The 13540-nt window shown below is 44.3% G+C and overlaps 3 protein-coding genes across 3 annotated transcripts; all 3 read right to left on the bottom strand.

Moving 5' to 3' along the window:
• Positions 1 to 769: 769 nt before the first annotated feature.
• Positions 770 to 1858, bottom strand: KRTAP29-1 (keratin associated like protein 29-1). Its single transcript, XM_036753661.1, has one exon. The coding sequence runs from the start codon at positions 1856 to 1858 to the stop codon at positions 770 to 772; it is 1089 nt and encodes a 362-aa protein (XP_036609556.1).
• A 5173-nt stretch (positions 1859 to 7031) lies between these two features.
• Positions 7032 to 8273, bottom strand: LOC118845662 (keratin-associated protein 16-1). The gene has a single exon (XM_036753660.1). It carries the CDS (start codon positions 8271 to 8273, stop codon positions 7032 to 7034), a length of 1242 nt encoding a protein of 413 aa, XP_036609555.1.
• A 4286-nt stretch (positions 8274 to 12559) lies between these two features.
• Positions 12560 to 12880, bottom strand: LOC118845805 (keratin-associated protein 17-1). The gene has a single exon (XM_036753843.1). It carries the CDS (start codon positions 12878 to 12880, stop codon positions 12560 to 12562), a length of 321 nt encoding a protein of 106 aa, XP_036609738.1.
• Between the last annotated feature and the right edge of the window lie 660 nt (positions 12881 to 13540).

The following is a 13540-nucleotide window of genomic DNA, read 5'->3' as shown; positions in this document are numbered from 1 at the left end:
ATGTCCAATTCTTCGTGACCCTGTGGATCATAGCATGCCAATACTGTCCAACAGGTTTTCTTGGCAAAGATACTGGGATTGCTTGCCATTTTCTTCTCCAGTAGATTAAGGCAAAAAGAGGTTAAATTACTTGCTCAGGGTCATACAACTACTAAGTGTCTGAAGCTAGACTTGAACTCAGGTAATTTTGACTCCAGACCAAGCATTCTATCCACTGAGCCACCTAATCTGACATGCAAACCTTAAAACAATTTAGACATTTAGATTATTAAATCTAAAGTTATGATTACAGGGTTAACAAGTTGAAATGAAATATGGAGGAAATATATTCAGAGGATAGATTACAATCAACGAAGAGCCATGGGAATGATATTTGCTGTTTAATCCATTACATTTATTAGCCATTACTGACAAAGGCAGCAAGTTGCCTTTTGAATAGTATAGAAAGAACCCAGGAAAGCTCATTTGCTGAAATGAAGTAAGATTGACAGTATCAAGAAATGCAAGACATAGTTTCACCTGCTGTTGCCCAGTGTCTTTCCCTTGTGTTTTAAGAAAATCATTTCCTAGAAGCTGCTTCCATTGCCTAAACAATGCCTGCAGAGGCTGCCAGGATTGGAATCAAAGAGCGTGGTGTATGGCATAGTGGGTGAATAGCAGAAATGTACATTTGGAAGAATTTGCTATATACCAAGAAATAAGACCCAAGCAATATGGCAAGATGCTGTTGGGCAGACTCGGCTTCTTGGATGAGGCAGAATCTTCTCCATTAGCAATAGGTAGCTTTGCGGATGCAAGATACATAGCTACCAGGTTGACAGGACCTGAACAGGCGTCTATTTGTCTTGCAGGAACTTGGTGAAGTGGGTTGGTAGTAACCAATGCCACAGCTAGATGGTTTTTCCAAACCAGTCACACAGCAAGCTGGCTGGAAAGAAGTGGACTTGCATCCGTCCCCTTTGTAGGAAGGGGGCACACAACGAGTTGGTTGGCAGGAGAGAGAGGTTCCGCAGACTGATTTACAGGAATTCTGCACAGAACTTTTGGGTTGGCAGCTGACTGGCTGGCAGACATAAGGCATATAAGAAGGTGGCTGGCAATAAAAGGTCCGGAAGGACGTAGGAATGCAGTAAGTTTGTTTGTAAGAGCCAGGCATACAGAAAGATGGCTGACAGGAAACAGGCAGGCAAGGAAATGGTTGGCAAGAGCTGAGAAAGTAGACAGGTTGATAGTAAGTTGGTCCACAGGACTGGTCTTCACAGCTAGTCTGTTGACATGAACTTATCTGGCAAGGAGTTGATTGGCATGGACTAGGCATGCAGACGGCTGCCTGGCAGGACATCTGAGGACAAGAAGTGGATTCAGAGCACATTGGCTGGCAGGAACTGGACTCACAGACTGTTGGTTGGCAGCAAGATGATGGACATGACCCAGATGCACACACAGCTTCCTGACAGGAAGCTGGTTGGCAGGGAGTGGGATCACAAGTTGATTGGCAAGAGTTAGATTCAGAGCAAGGTTGTGGACAGCTGCTGACGATACAAGCTGACTGGCCACCACTGGCTTCATAGCACCTAGCACCATTACAAATGGGTTGGCAGACAAAACCCACGTAAGATGTTGATGGAAGGCAATTTACTCGGCAGGATGTGGGCTCACAGCATGTAGGCTCAGGGCAATTCAAGTTGCAGCTAGATGGCTGGCAGGTTTCTTGGCAGGTAACCAGTTGCCACGTTTTGCCTTGGCAGGAACTAGGCAGGTAGATGGCCTTTCCATGGGTGCCACCATTGGCATAGAAGGGGATGGTAGGTGCAGATGGAACGGCCTGGCAGGTTCTGAGACAACAGCTATCAGGCATAGTGTTAAGAATTCTGTCGGTGGCTAAATTGGTTCAAGAAGTGAAGGAGCTGTGTCTAAGGTCCCTTATATCCTGCAGCTTTTATAGTCTATCCTCACTTCATATGGGCATGGTCTTGGTCAGTGTTTCCTTGTTATTGTTTAGGTTCATGTACTACAAACATCTGATTAGTAGGCTTCATTGGCCTCAGAGGTGTTGGTCCCACTTAAACAAAACTTGCCCAGTGGGTTTGGAGCCTTGGCAGCTAAATTTGGGGTCAGATTACTCTAGCCCTCAAACTCAGCTGTCCCATTTAGAGTTGAGTTCCTCAGCCTCACCTGAGGAGGAACTGAAGTTGAGCTAACCTCTCATCAGGCTGCACCCCCATTCATACCTAAGTGTCACTCCCTCCTCCTGCTTGGAATGTTTGCCCTTAACCACTGATGCTGCCTTGAAGCAAAATATGGCCCCATGTACCCAGAGTCAGGAGGAAATCAGGATGGACCTAATGAGATGCCAAAGAAAATGAAAAGTCTCTCCTCTTTCAGGACTCTGTCTCAAGGTCACAGCATTTCAGAATTGGAAGGCACCCTGGTGGCCATCTAGTCCAACCAATACCTAAGTGAGAATCTCCTCTATGGAACACCCAGTAAAATGGTCATTGATCCTTTATTTGAAGGTCTTTGCCGCAATGGCAGGCACTCCCACCCCCTCTGCTCTAAGATTTTTCTAATTGCTGGCATTTACACTGCCCTTTAAGGTTTACAAAGCACTTTACATAAGTTATCCCATTTGGCCCTCATCACAACTCTGTGGTGTGGGTATTGTGATGATCCTCATTCTATAGATGAGGAAACTGAGGCTGAGAGAGGTTACGTGACTTGCCCAGGGTCTCATAGCTAACAAATAAATGCCTGAGGCAGGATTTGAAATCAAGGTATTCCTGATTCAATGCACTACACAATTTCCAGTATGTCATTTGTCTGCATTTGAAAGTTTATCCTTCTATCAAGCCTAAATTTCCAGCCACTACTCCTAACTCTGTTCCCTAGAGCCAGACAGAACCATTGAAATATCAATTCTATATTACAATCACTCAAACCCTTGGGGACTTTTACTATCTCCCAAAGTCTTCCCTTCTTGGACTAGGCATCCCTGGTTCCTTCAACTTATCCTCAGAAGCCATGACCTCAGAGTCTTTCATGAATCTGGTTCTACTCCTCTAGATGCTCCCAAGCTTACCAATGCCCCTCCTAGAATGTGATGCCTAAACTAAGTGCGGGACTCCAGGTGTGGTCTGGCCAGGCTAGAATACAGTGAAACCATTGCCTCTTAATTCCTGGGCTCTCTTTGATAGGAGGACTTTGAAGTTTTGGAGTTACCTAGTCAATGTCTGCATTCTCTTACTGATGCTGAGAGACAGCAGAAAGGGACAAGCTAATCAGAAAAGATGAGGCAGCTAGGTGGTGCCACAGTGCACAGAGCACTAGGCCTGAAATCAGGAAGACTCATCCATCTGACCTCAGACACTTTGTGTCTCTGTATGACCCTGGGGGCAAGTCACTTAACCCTGTTTGCCTCAGTTTATTCGTATGTAAAATGAGCTGGAGAAGAAAATGGCAAACCTCTCCAGCGTCTTTGCCAAGAAAACCCCAAATGGGGTTGCAAAGGATTGGACACAACTGAAAGGCCTAAACAACAATTAGGAAAGACAGGAGAAGATATTTTGGTGTGTCTGATGATTCCACTCTCTTCACAGTTGACTCCCCTTTCAGAACCTACCTCTCCTGCTTAATACCCTTAATACTCTGCTTAACGTGATCTAATCACTTGAGACAACTAAGAGGCACAGTGGATAAGAACCCTGGGCCCAGAGTCAGAAAAACCTGAGTTCAAATCCAGCCTCAGATCCTTACTAGCTGAGTGACACTGAACAAGTCACTTAACCTCTGTCTTCCTCAGTTCCCTAATCTGAAAAATGGGGAATAATAATAGAATCTACTTCCCAAGGCTGTGGTGAGGATCACATGAGTTAATGTTTGTTAAGTGCTTAGAACAGTACCTGGGCACATTGTTGGCACTTAATATTCTTTTGTTTTTTAGAGGCACTCATAGTAAGAAGAGCTATGGTTTCTGTCCTGAAGTGATATGTCAGACAAAGTATGGGCTTTGGAATGAGAAGAAAGAACCTGGGTTTGAATACTGGATTTGTTAATTACCATTCCTGTGATATCCCCTTATCTTGGTTTTGGTCTCCTCCTCTGCATGAGGTAACTGTATTAGAGCCCCCTTCTCCCCTTAAATGCTATGATCCTCTAAGTTCAGCTGACAACAGAGAGGATAATGCCAGATCCAGATCTCTATTTCCTGGCATCGCCCTGTTCTCATTGTCCTTCCTCTTACTGTGTGACCTCTGGACTCTGACTGTATGTATATCCATTTTCTGCAATTTACTGAGGACCAAGGACAAACAACATATCATCCAAGGACTCCTGGTATTGGCATTCTAACCCTCAGGACCTTCAAACATTCTTCATACATTCTTCTTAAGAAAGAGTCAATGGAGTAAATTCAATTTTGTCCATCTCTTAAACCTTTGCCCTTCCAGGAAGTTCCCTTGACCCTGGCTGGGGCTTCCATGCCAAGGAAGATGAGATTGTTCAACCACATTGTCATGGAGAAGAGACAGTGACAGACCCCAGGGCCTGTATCCACCAGCAGCATGCAACAACCTTTGCAATTCATGTTCTTCTTTTCCTGTCCTGACCTCTCTGAGCCTCAGCTTCTTCATTCATAAAATGGGGAATACACCTAAGGTGCCCATCTCATATAGTCCTAGACTTTCATGTAATTAATAAAACTTTCTATGGTTTCCTATTGCCTCTAAGATAAAGTACAAATTCCTCCATCTAGTATGTGAAGCTCTTCACAATGACCATAGCCTACCTTTTAACCCTTACTTCCCATTATTCCTCTGTATGTACCTTACACCCCAGCCAAACTAGACCACTAAGCTGTCTCCTAAACGTGGCACTCCATCTCCCTTCTCCATCACCTTCCTAAAGCTTCCCTCAAACCTGGATTTCACTCCCTCCTCTGTCTCAGCTTTTCTTTCAGGAATCAGTTCAGGTACCATAAGAGGAGGACGAGTAGTAAGGATAATAATTAGTAATAGCAGTAGTAGTAGCAGCAGCAGCAGTAGCAACAGCAACAACAGTAGTAATAGCAATAGCAGTAGGAGAAATAGTAGAGGGTAGTTAGTAGAAGCAGTAACAGCGCGTTTCCAAAGTGCTTTAAAAAAATGTCATCCTGTTCTCACAATAACACTGGGAGATAGGTGTCGTTATTATCCCTGTTTTACAGATGAGGAAATTGGGTCAGGTGTCATAAAAGGAGCAGAAGGAGGAAAAAGAGTAATGATTAATAGCAGTAGTCGTTGTAGCAGCAGCGACAACAACAGTAGCAGTAATAGAAGCAGTAGTAACAGCAAGTTTGAAAATTGCTTTAAAGATATCTCATTCTGTTCTCACAGTGACTCTGGGAGGTAGGCGCTATTATTATCCCTGTTCTACAGAAGAGACCAAGGCAAACAGCGTTTAAGTAACTTGCATAAGATCACACAGATAGTTAAGTATCTGAGGCCAAATTTGCACTCAGGTCTTCCTAATTTCAAGTCTAACACTCTATCCACTGCACCACCTAGATGAATCTTTCCTTGATCTCGGTTCTTAATCTTCTCTTCCTACCCTTATTTCTTTCTCTCTCCCTCTCTCTCTCCCTCTCTCTCTCCCTCTCTCTCTTTCTCTCTCTCTCTCTCTCTCTCTCTCTTGCTCTCGCTCTCACTCTCTCTCTCTCTCTCGCTCTCACTCTCGCTCTCTCTCTGTCTCTCTCACTCTCTCTCTCTCTCTCTCTCTCTCTCTCTTGCCCTCGCTCTCGCTCTCACTCTCTCTTGCTCTGTGTGTGTGTGTGCGTGTATGTGTGTGTGTGTCCCAATAGTAGGTAAGTTTCTAGAGGGCAGGAACTGTCTCATTTTGGTTTTAAATCCCCAGCATATAGCATCATCCTCACCCATAGCGGGTGTTTAATAAATGTTTCTCAAATTGAATTGGAGATGCAGAAGGAGCTTTGATTATGCCTATAGTTATATATTATATACATATATATATAATTATAATTATGCCTCTTGCATCGAGGGTGCTGCCTGTAGAGATCTTTTTTGGATGGACTCAGTTCTTAGAGACAATACAGTATAATAGAGTCCTAGACCTAGGGTCAGAAGAGACTTGGGATAATTATGTCCATCATAACCATATGATAATGTTTATATGAGACTCAGACTGGATGACATTTATAAATAATGTGCTGTATAGATGTTACCAATTATTAGTCCCTAGCTTTAGAACTGAAAGGCCATCTAGTCCCACCCCATCATTCAACAGATAGGAGACTAAGGCTCAGAGACTGGTATGCCCATGATCATCATACATGGTAAGTGGCAAGATTCGAATCCAGGACTCCCTGACTCCAAATCCAGCATTTTATCCACTGTATCATTATATCTCAATAGGAGACACATGGAAACCTTATGAAGAATGTTGTCTAGGAAAGGAAGTATTGGAGCATTATTCCTCTATGGACCGGACCTAGGGGAACTTCTTATTCTCTCTATGACCCTTTTATTGTAAGAAGTGCTTTCCAAAGCCCCTGCCCCCACCGCCATTGACCTAAGACCAGTTACATGACTCTGTTCAAGGTTGAGGAATAACGATAAGTGCATGGGAATAAGTGACCAGTAATGAGAGTGATAATATGGGGCCAATTTTATTTGCAGACAAGGGATTTCTCACATCTAAAAGAGCATCATGGACCAGAAATACAGGAAACAGCCTTCAAGGGACCCATGCAGACTGGAAGAAGCTTCTGAAATGAAAAGGGATGGGCCAGGAGACAAGAGACACCATTCACCTCTCCACAGTTTGATGACAGCCTGTGACAAGGATACCAGATGCTCTTTCTTCCATGTCTACTGGGTCTTCATCTTGAGTGCTGGATCACAGTTGGAAATTCCAAATAGAGCTGTTATAGCAGAAGCAGAATGGGGTAAGAGATAGAGGTGGGGCTCAGGCATATCCTAACTACTCATCTGACCCTTGTGGGGCCAGAGGCTTTTCTCTTCATAGATGAACCTTCTTTCCTAATGCCTGGATCTGGAGGATCTAGAGCAGCAGCCAGATGATTTGCCATCCTCTACTTTGCCAGCAGTAGACTCAGAGTTGGTTGGGCTAGTGGGAGTGCAGGAAGTGGTCAGTGAGCATGTTGGCTCACTAGAACTAGCCTCCGAAACAACTGGTTTGCAGGGAGTGGACTCAGGACCATCTGGCTGGCTGGAAGTGGACTTTTCACAGGTCGGCTTACGAGGGGAGCTAGGCTCAGAGCAAACCGGCTGACAGCATGCTGGCCGAGAAGCAACGGAAGTGACGCAGGCCGGTCTGCGCAGACAGGGTAGGGAGTAGTTTGGGCGGTAGCAACTGGGGCGATAAAGAGAAGTCAGGTAAGGTTGTCTGCAGCTTAGAGGAGAGGAACAGATGGGCCGGTAACAAGCTGGGCGGTAAGAAGTAGACGTGATGCAAGGTGGTCTACAGGAACTGGGTACGTAGAAAGTGGGTCGGGAGCAAGCTGGCCGGCAGACAATAGAGGCAGAAGACCCTGGCTGGCAGCAGAGAGGTTGGCAGGAGGTTGGTCTGCAGGAAGTTGGCACACAAGTTGGTCTGCAGGAAATGGGTTCGTAGCAAATTGACTGGCAGCGCCTCACTATGTAGCATGATGGTTGACATGGACTGGGCAGGCAGATACTTTGTTGGCAAGGGATGGGTTGACAGCAAGGTGATGGGCAGACACTGGGAATGCAACAGGAAGGCTCTTGGGCTATGCAAGTTGACTCACAAGGACTGGGTAGGCAGCAGATGGTACGCTGGCAGACAGGTTCACAGAGCAGTGTCACACAGGAAGCTGGCTGGCAGCAACTAGACTCAGAGCATATGGGTGGGGAGCAAGCAGGCACAGAGCAGACTGGTTGGCAGCAAGCGGGTGCAGAGCAAGACGGCTCACAAGAATTGGTCTCACAACAAACAGGCTGGCAACAAGCTTGTATAGAGCAGACTGGTTGGCAGCAGCTCAGCTCACAGCAAGATGGTTCGCATGGAGTAGGCTCACAGCATACTGGCTGGCAGCAACTGGGCTCACAAGAGGATTCACAGCAACTTGGGGCACAGCTTGAGGAAGTGCTGCATGGTTCTTCACAGCTAACCAGCTGCCATGCTGGACTTGGGCAGGAAGTGGCCAGGCAGATGGTGGGACTTTCACAGCTCACCTCTGTTGAGCAGATAGAGATGGCTGGCACCATGGTGCAAGTTTCAGAACAGCAGTTGCCAGACATCTCAGACCTACTTCTTTCTAAAAGTCTCTAAGCTGTAGTGAGGGAGCTGCCTGAGTCTGAACATTGCCTTGTGCCCTGGAGTTTTTATATCCCCAAGTCATGGATGCTTCCCCAAAACATGACATCTTTTCCTTGTTGTTGTTTGGGCCAGTTTGCACAGAAACATCTTATTAGAGTGTTTTTTGTTCGCAGAAGAGTTGTTTGTCTCCTTATTAAAATGTTTGTTTATTTTCTTGCTAAATTTGTGCCCTTCTTATATTTGGGGATCTCCATGGGGCCCTTTGTTTTATGGGGCTGGGGCTACTTAGCTAGGATGTTACCATGTCTGCACATGTGTACACAGATTCATGATGAGTTCCAATATTTTTGTAAATTCTCTGTCTCCAGAATGCCCTAATTTATTCCTGGGGAAAAAAATATTGCTTGTGGTAATTGTACTAGATGGCCTCTGTAAACCCTTCCAGCTATGATTCTATGACACTAGACAAATAGATCCTTGGTACTACAATTTGTCTGGCAAGAAATAGTCCCTGACTTGTGTCAAATGAGCTATACTTTTAAAATAAGAGGTTCACAAGTTGGACCCAGAAAGAACCATGGGAAAATTTATCTCTCCTAACCTTCTTTGAGGTAGCAGCTAGTGACTCAGTGGATAGAGCACTTGACCTGGAGTCAGGAAGATCTGAGTTCAAATCCAGCCTTAGACACTTACTAGCGGTATGACCCTGGACAGATCACTTAACCTCTATTTGCCTTAACCCACTAGAAAATGGCAAACCCACTCCAATATCTTTTCCAAGAAAACCCCATGAACAGTATGGTCCATGGGGTCACAAAGAGTCAGATATGACTGAATAATGAACAATTCTTCTTTGAATATTATGGATGTGGAGCATCATCTTTGTTATCAGACCCAGTTGATGTTAGGGTTAGCTTTGATAAACTGATTTTTTTCTTTGTTTTCTATTCTTTGTTATATGGAATGACTTGCTCAGTAGCAGAGGAGACAGGATATAGGTGGAAATAAAGATGATATGAAAAAAATTTATCAGTACAGTTTTAAACAATAAATTCATATGTTCACAGATTAAGATCAACTACTACATTCCCTCTATTTGCCTAATGGGTAAACTGAGGCCCAAAGAGCAAATGGGGTTACAGAGGCCAAGCTCTTAGCAAGAAATCTCCCACAAAATCAAGCATCACTGACTCCACCATAGGACAACCAAAATTCTGAAACCATCAAGGATTGGTCAAAATCCATTCATTCCCCCTGCTCATAGTAATCACTTGCCAACACCTCCCTGCCTTCTATTCAAGCATCCTTCAGATTTTCCATCTCCTTCTTGTCCACTTGTGAGACTGAGTGGCTCCTCACTTTGAGAGTCAGAAAAGGAGCAAAAAGTGGGATCAAAGACATCAGGCCGTAGATACAGTCTCTTGATGTTTGTATCTCAATGTAAAATTTTGTATCAATGTAAAATTTACCTCTGCTGCTATAATGAGCTGGAGTGAAAAGAGAAAAAAGCTATGCATTTCTTTTTTTTATACTACCAGGGCCAGATATTCTGCCTTGTGAAGAAGTCAATTTCTACACCTCAATATGGCACTGGACTTAGCTTCAGGGCGGGATCTGGGTTTCAATTGTGCTGAAGCCTGTGAAGGCTTGAGAAAATCACTTAAACTCTCTGAACCTCAGTTTCCTCATTTGTAACATGAGGTTAATTTTAGCACCTCCCTTACAGAGTTGATGGGAGGAACAGATGAAATAATGCACATTTAGTGATTTCTAAGCTTTGCAACACTACATAGAGGTAAGCAATTATGATGTGTTGTTATTTCAGGGCAGAAGTTAAATTTTCCCTCATGAAAACTAATAAGCTTTTTGGTTCAACTCTGCACAGAGTATTGTGCAACCTTAGGAATATCTGTTGCCCTGTTAAATCTTCCCTCTATTTCCACCTTCATTCCACTTATCACACAGGGTGTGACATTTTTAGCAGTCATTCAGAATACTCCAAATGGAAAAATCTCCTGCTTTCCTCCCCAAGGCATCCTCCTCCCTCTCTCAATCCACGTCACTGTAAAACAGTGTGTGAGCTTATCCCTCTCACTAGAATCCTGGGAGCAATGAGAATGGATTTCATGGCTTTAATTACTTTGTGTACATTGGTATTTATGAACTTTATACTTATGCTCTATTTGCATATGTACTTCTTGTCTCCCTTATTAGAATGTAAGCTCATGGCATTGGGAGTTTGTCCCTTTCTTTGTACTCACATCTCCAGTGCCTACCACAGTGCATGGCACATAGTAGTTGCATAATAAATGCTTATTGACTGATTGAAGATTGCAGACCTGCTATATAAGGCCTGACCCAGGCCTGGGGACTAAAACAAGTGTTCAAGTCAGAATTTCTCTTTTTTTTCCTTCATCAATCAAAAATATGTGTGTTGGGAGGGTGGGATGTGGGAATAAAAAGTGATGAGCTTTCTGACCCATAATCCAGTCAAACATGATGTTACATGTTGAACTTGTTTAATAATGCCTAGCTAAATCAGGATCTTTTTAGCTATTAAAGTCTATTACACAGTGAGGATCACAAAGGATATAGCCAATACAATACAGGAGCTCCCTTCCATCCACAATGTAACAACAGATTACTTTGTTGTCATTCATTCAAAGGGAGTCCCTTTCCTGGAGGCCAAGAATACCATAAGCTGGAGGACCAGGAATGTAGCACTGTGACTCTTGGGTGCGGAAACCTTTAACAGGTTCATTTCACAAAAACTCTCTGACTTGGTCCTTGGTTTACTTCTTGGGGATTTGAGGATCTGGCTTTTATATAAGCAGATCCCAACGACACCAAAGCCAGAAAAGAGGCCAAAGAGTAGTATGGAAAGAAAGGTTACAGACAACCTCAGATCTTATACCCAGTACAGTTAGATGGTACTATCTGGGATGAAATGGAGTAATATCACTTTGGAGTTTGCCTGAAAAACAGACACACATACACACACACCACCACTACCACCACCACCCAGCAAAAACCAGAGCTGGTTTTGTTGAGTTTGAGTCAATTCAGTGACATTTGTCATTGTCATGTTCAACTAGGAGAGCGGCCATAGTACAGTGTAAATTGGGGACCTGGATTCTTAAACATCTTCTGTGGTTTCTAACATATGTGACACTGGGCAAGGCACCTAACTTTTCCAAGCCTCCAACTCCTTATCTGTAAAATGAGAGAGTTGAACCAGATGAATTCTAAATCCCTTCCAGCTCTTAATCTACTGTCCAGTGACTTCAGGTTTCTTTTTTAAAAGCTCCAAGAAAGGAAAGAGAAATTCTGGCTCTTCCACTTGGCTCAATTCTAAGACACCTATCATAATCAGGCCACTCCTGGCCAGTGTATATGATCACTTTTAGCTGACTCTAGGCTTTCTGCAAGTAGGATAAATAATAGGCCCACAGGACAAGAAAACTCATGACACACATTGGAAACCCTGGCCAAAGACAAGTATTTGAAAGAAGGTGATAAGAGTGTCAAGAACCCTCTTAGAAAATTCTTGATCCACAAAACTTTGCATCTGGAACCTCCACAGCTCAAACTGGCCTTCTTCTAAGTAAAGTCTCCCATCCTGGCCCTACTAAAATGGTCTTGACTTAGTCTGAGGGACCTTCATGCTCCCTCAGAAACTTTAGGCCAAATGTTTTCTCTCCCTCAAGCACTTGAATGGAAAGAATGATCATGTCTTTCTCCACCGCTTCATGCTTCTTGCCTGGATCCACCCAATATGCAGAAGGAAGAACCAAGAAAACCAATTGAATTATGCCAGAATGCTTGAATTTATTTAAAGGTTAGCAAAGAAGCCTGTTTGCACCTCATAAGCAGCAGAGAGAACAGACAGGAAGTACATCCCAAAGACAACTTGAAAAGAAGGATGTCCTGAAATGACAAGATGTTGAACAAGTTCATAAGAGTCAAGTCTTAGTAAGGAACCCTTATTTTTCTTTCTTTGGATTCCTCTTTGAGATAGTTTCGTTTTTGTTCTTGTTCTTAAATTTCTCACCAGATAGGTCTTTTTTTTCCTTTAATGCCTTGAATCACTTGATTGGGTATTTGGTTGTGCTCCTTCTCCGAATGTGACAGGATCTACAGTGAAAGTAGTAGAGAGGACACTGTCTTTGGATTGAGGGGTATCCTAGGCAGGAGGTAGGATGGGGAGGGTCTCTCCATCTAGGTTCTTCAAAGGAAGATGTGGTCTCTGGGTTCCCTCCAGATGTCTTCATTTCGTGTCACACACAGGTGCTGGTTGGCAACAAACTGGCCCACAGCAGCACCCACAGCACCCGGACCCACCACAGCAACCGGACCCCCCACAGCAACCGGACCCCCCACAGCAACCGGATCCATATCCCCCACAGCCAGAGCCACAGCAACTGGAGCCACCACAGCCGGAGCTACCACAGCCAGAGCCACCGCAGCAACTGGACCCACAGCAGCCACAGCAGCTGGGTTGGCAGCAGCACACCTCACAGCAGTCCTCGGACTGGTCTTGTTGGCAGCCGCCACAGCAGTTGAAGCAGTCTTGGGGACAGCAACCCATGGTCCCAGCTGGTCAGATCTCAAGACGGCAGCAAAGCCAGAGTTCCCCAAGTCTGACCAGAGCCTTCCTGCCTGTGGCTTTTATATTCCCTCCCTAGAGGGTGTTGGCATGAAGCACAGGATGTTTTCTTTGTTATTATTTGTGCCCATTTCCAGAGGAAGGGCTTATTAGCTGGCTGTTTATTTTCTAGGCTAGAGTAGCTAAACTCATAAAAGAAAAAAAATGGGGAGGGAGAAGGGGATCATATTTGGTTTGCTGCTAAATTAGGACTCACCCCAACTGTTATTTGTCCAGGGAATAAAAATACATCTTCTAAGAGACCTATCATCATCACCAGGCAAACCTCAGCCATCATTAACCATGTGTTGGTCAGAGGTATGTGAAGCCAGCAGTGGCACACTCCTCTCCCGCATGCTCATTGGTGAGCAACTAGGAGCCAAAATAAATGACCCAGTTATTTTGAGCTGTTGGTCCATCAGAGAGTAGCCAAGAAGCCAAAAAGTTGAATGTTCTCATCCATCTAGTTCACAAAGGGGTGCTGACAAAGCCAGACTGCAGAGCTTTTCACTTGGCTACTCCCAGAGAAGAAAGTCTCCTTCATCACTAGGTCATTTTTACACAGAAAATACATGTATGTGTGCCATGTGCGCATGTGTGTGT

This window comes from Trichosurus vulpecula, chromosome 4 (genome assembly GCF_011100635.1).
Source record: "Trichosurus vulpecula isolate mTriVul1 chromosome 4, mTriVul1.pri, whole genome shotgun sequence".
Taxonomy (NCBI): Eukaryota; Metazoa; Chordata; class Mammalia; order Diprotodontia; family Phalangeridae; genus Trichosurus; species Trichosurus vulpecula.
The sequence above is the reverse complement of the archived record's forward strand: the minus strand, read 5'-3'. Positions and strand labels throughout refer to the sequence as shown.

Excerpts from the sequence above, each read along its gene's own strand:
- LOC118845805 (XM_036753843.1), bottom strand. The coding sequence starts at position 12,880 with ATGGGTTGCTGTCCCCAAGACTGCTTCAACTGCTGTGGCGGCTGCCAA.
- KRTAP29-1 (XM_036753661.1), bottom strand. The coding sequence starts at position 1,858 with ATGCCTGATAGCTGTTGTCTCAGAACCTGCCAGGCCGTTCCATCTGCA.
- LOC118845662 (XM_036753660.1), bottom strand. The coding sequence starts at position 8,273 with ATGTCTGGCAACTGCTGTTCTGAAACTTGCACCATGGTGCCAGCCATC.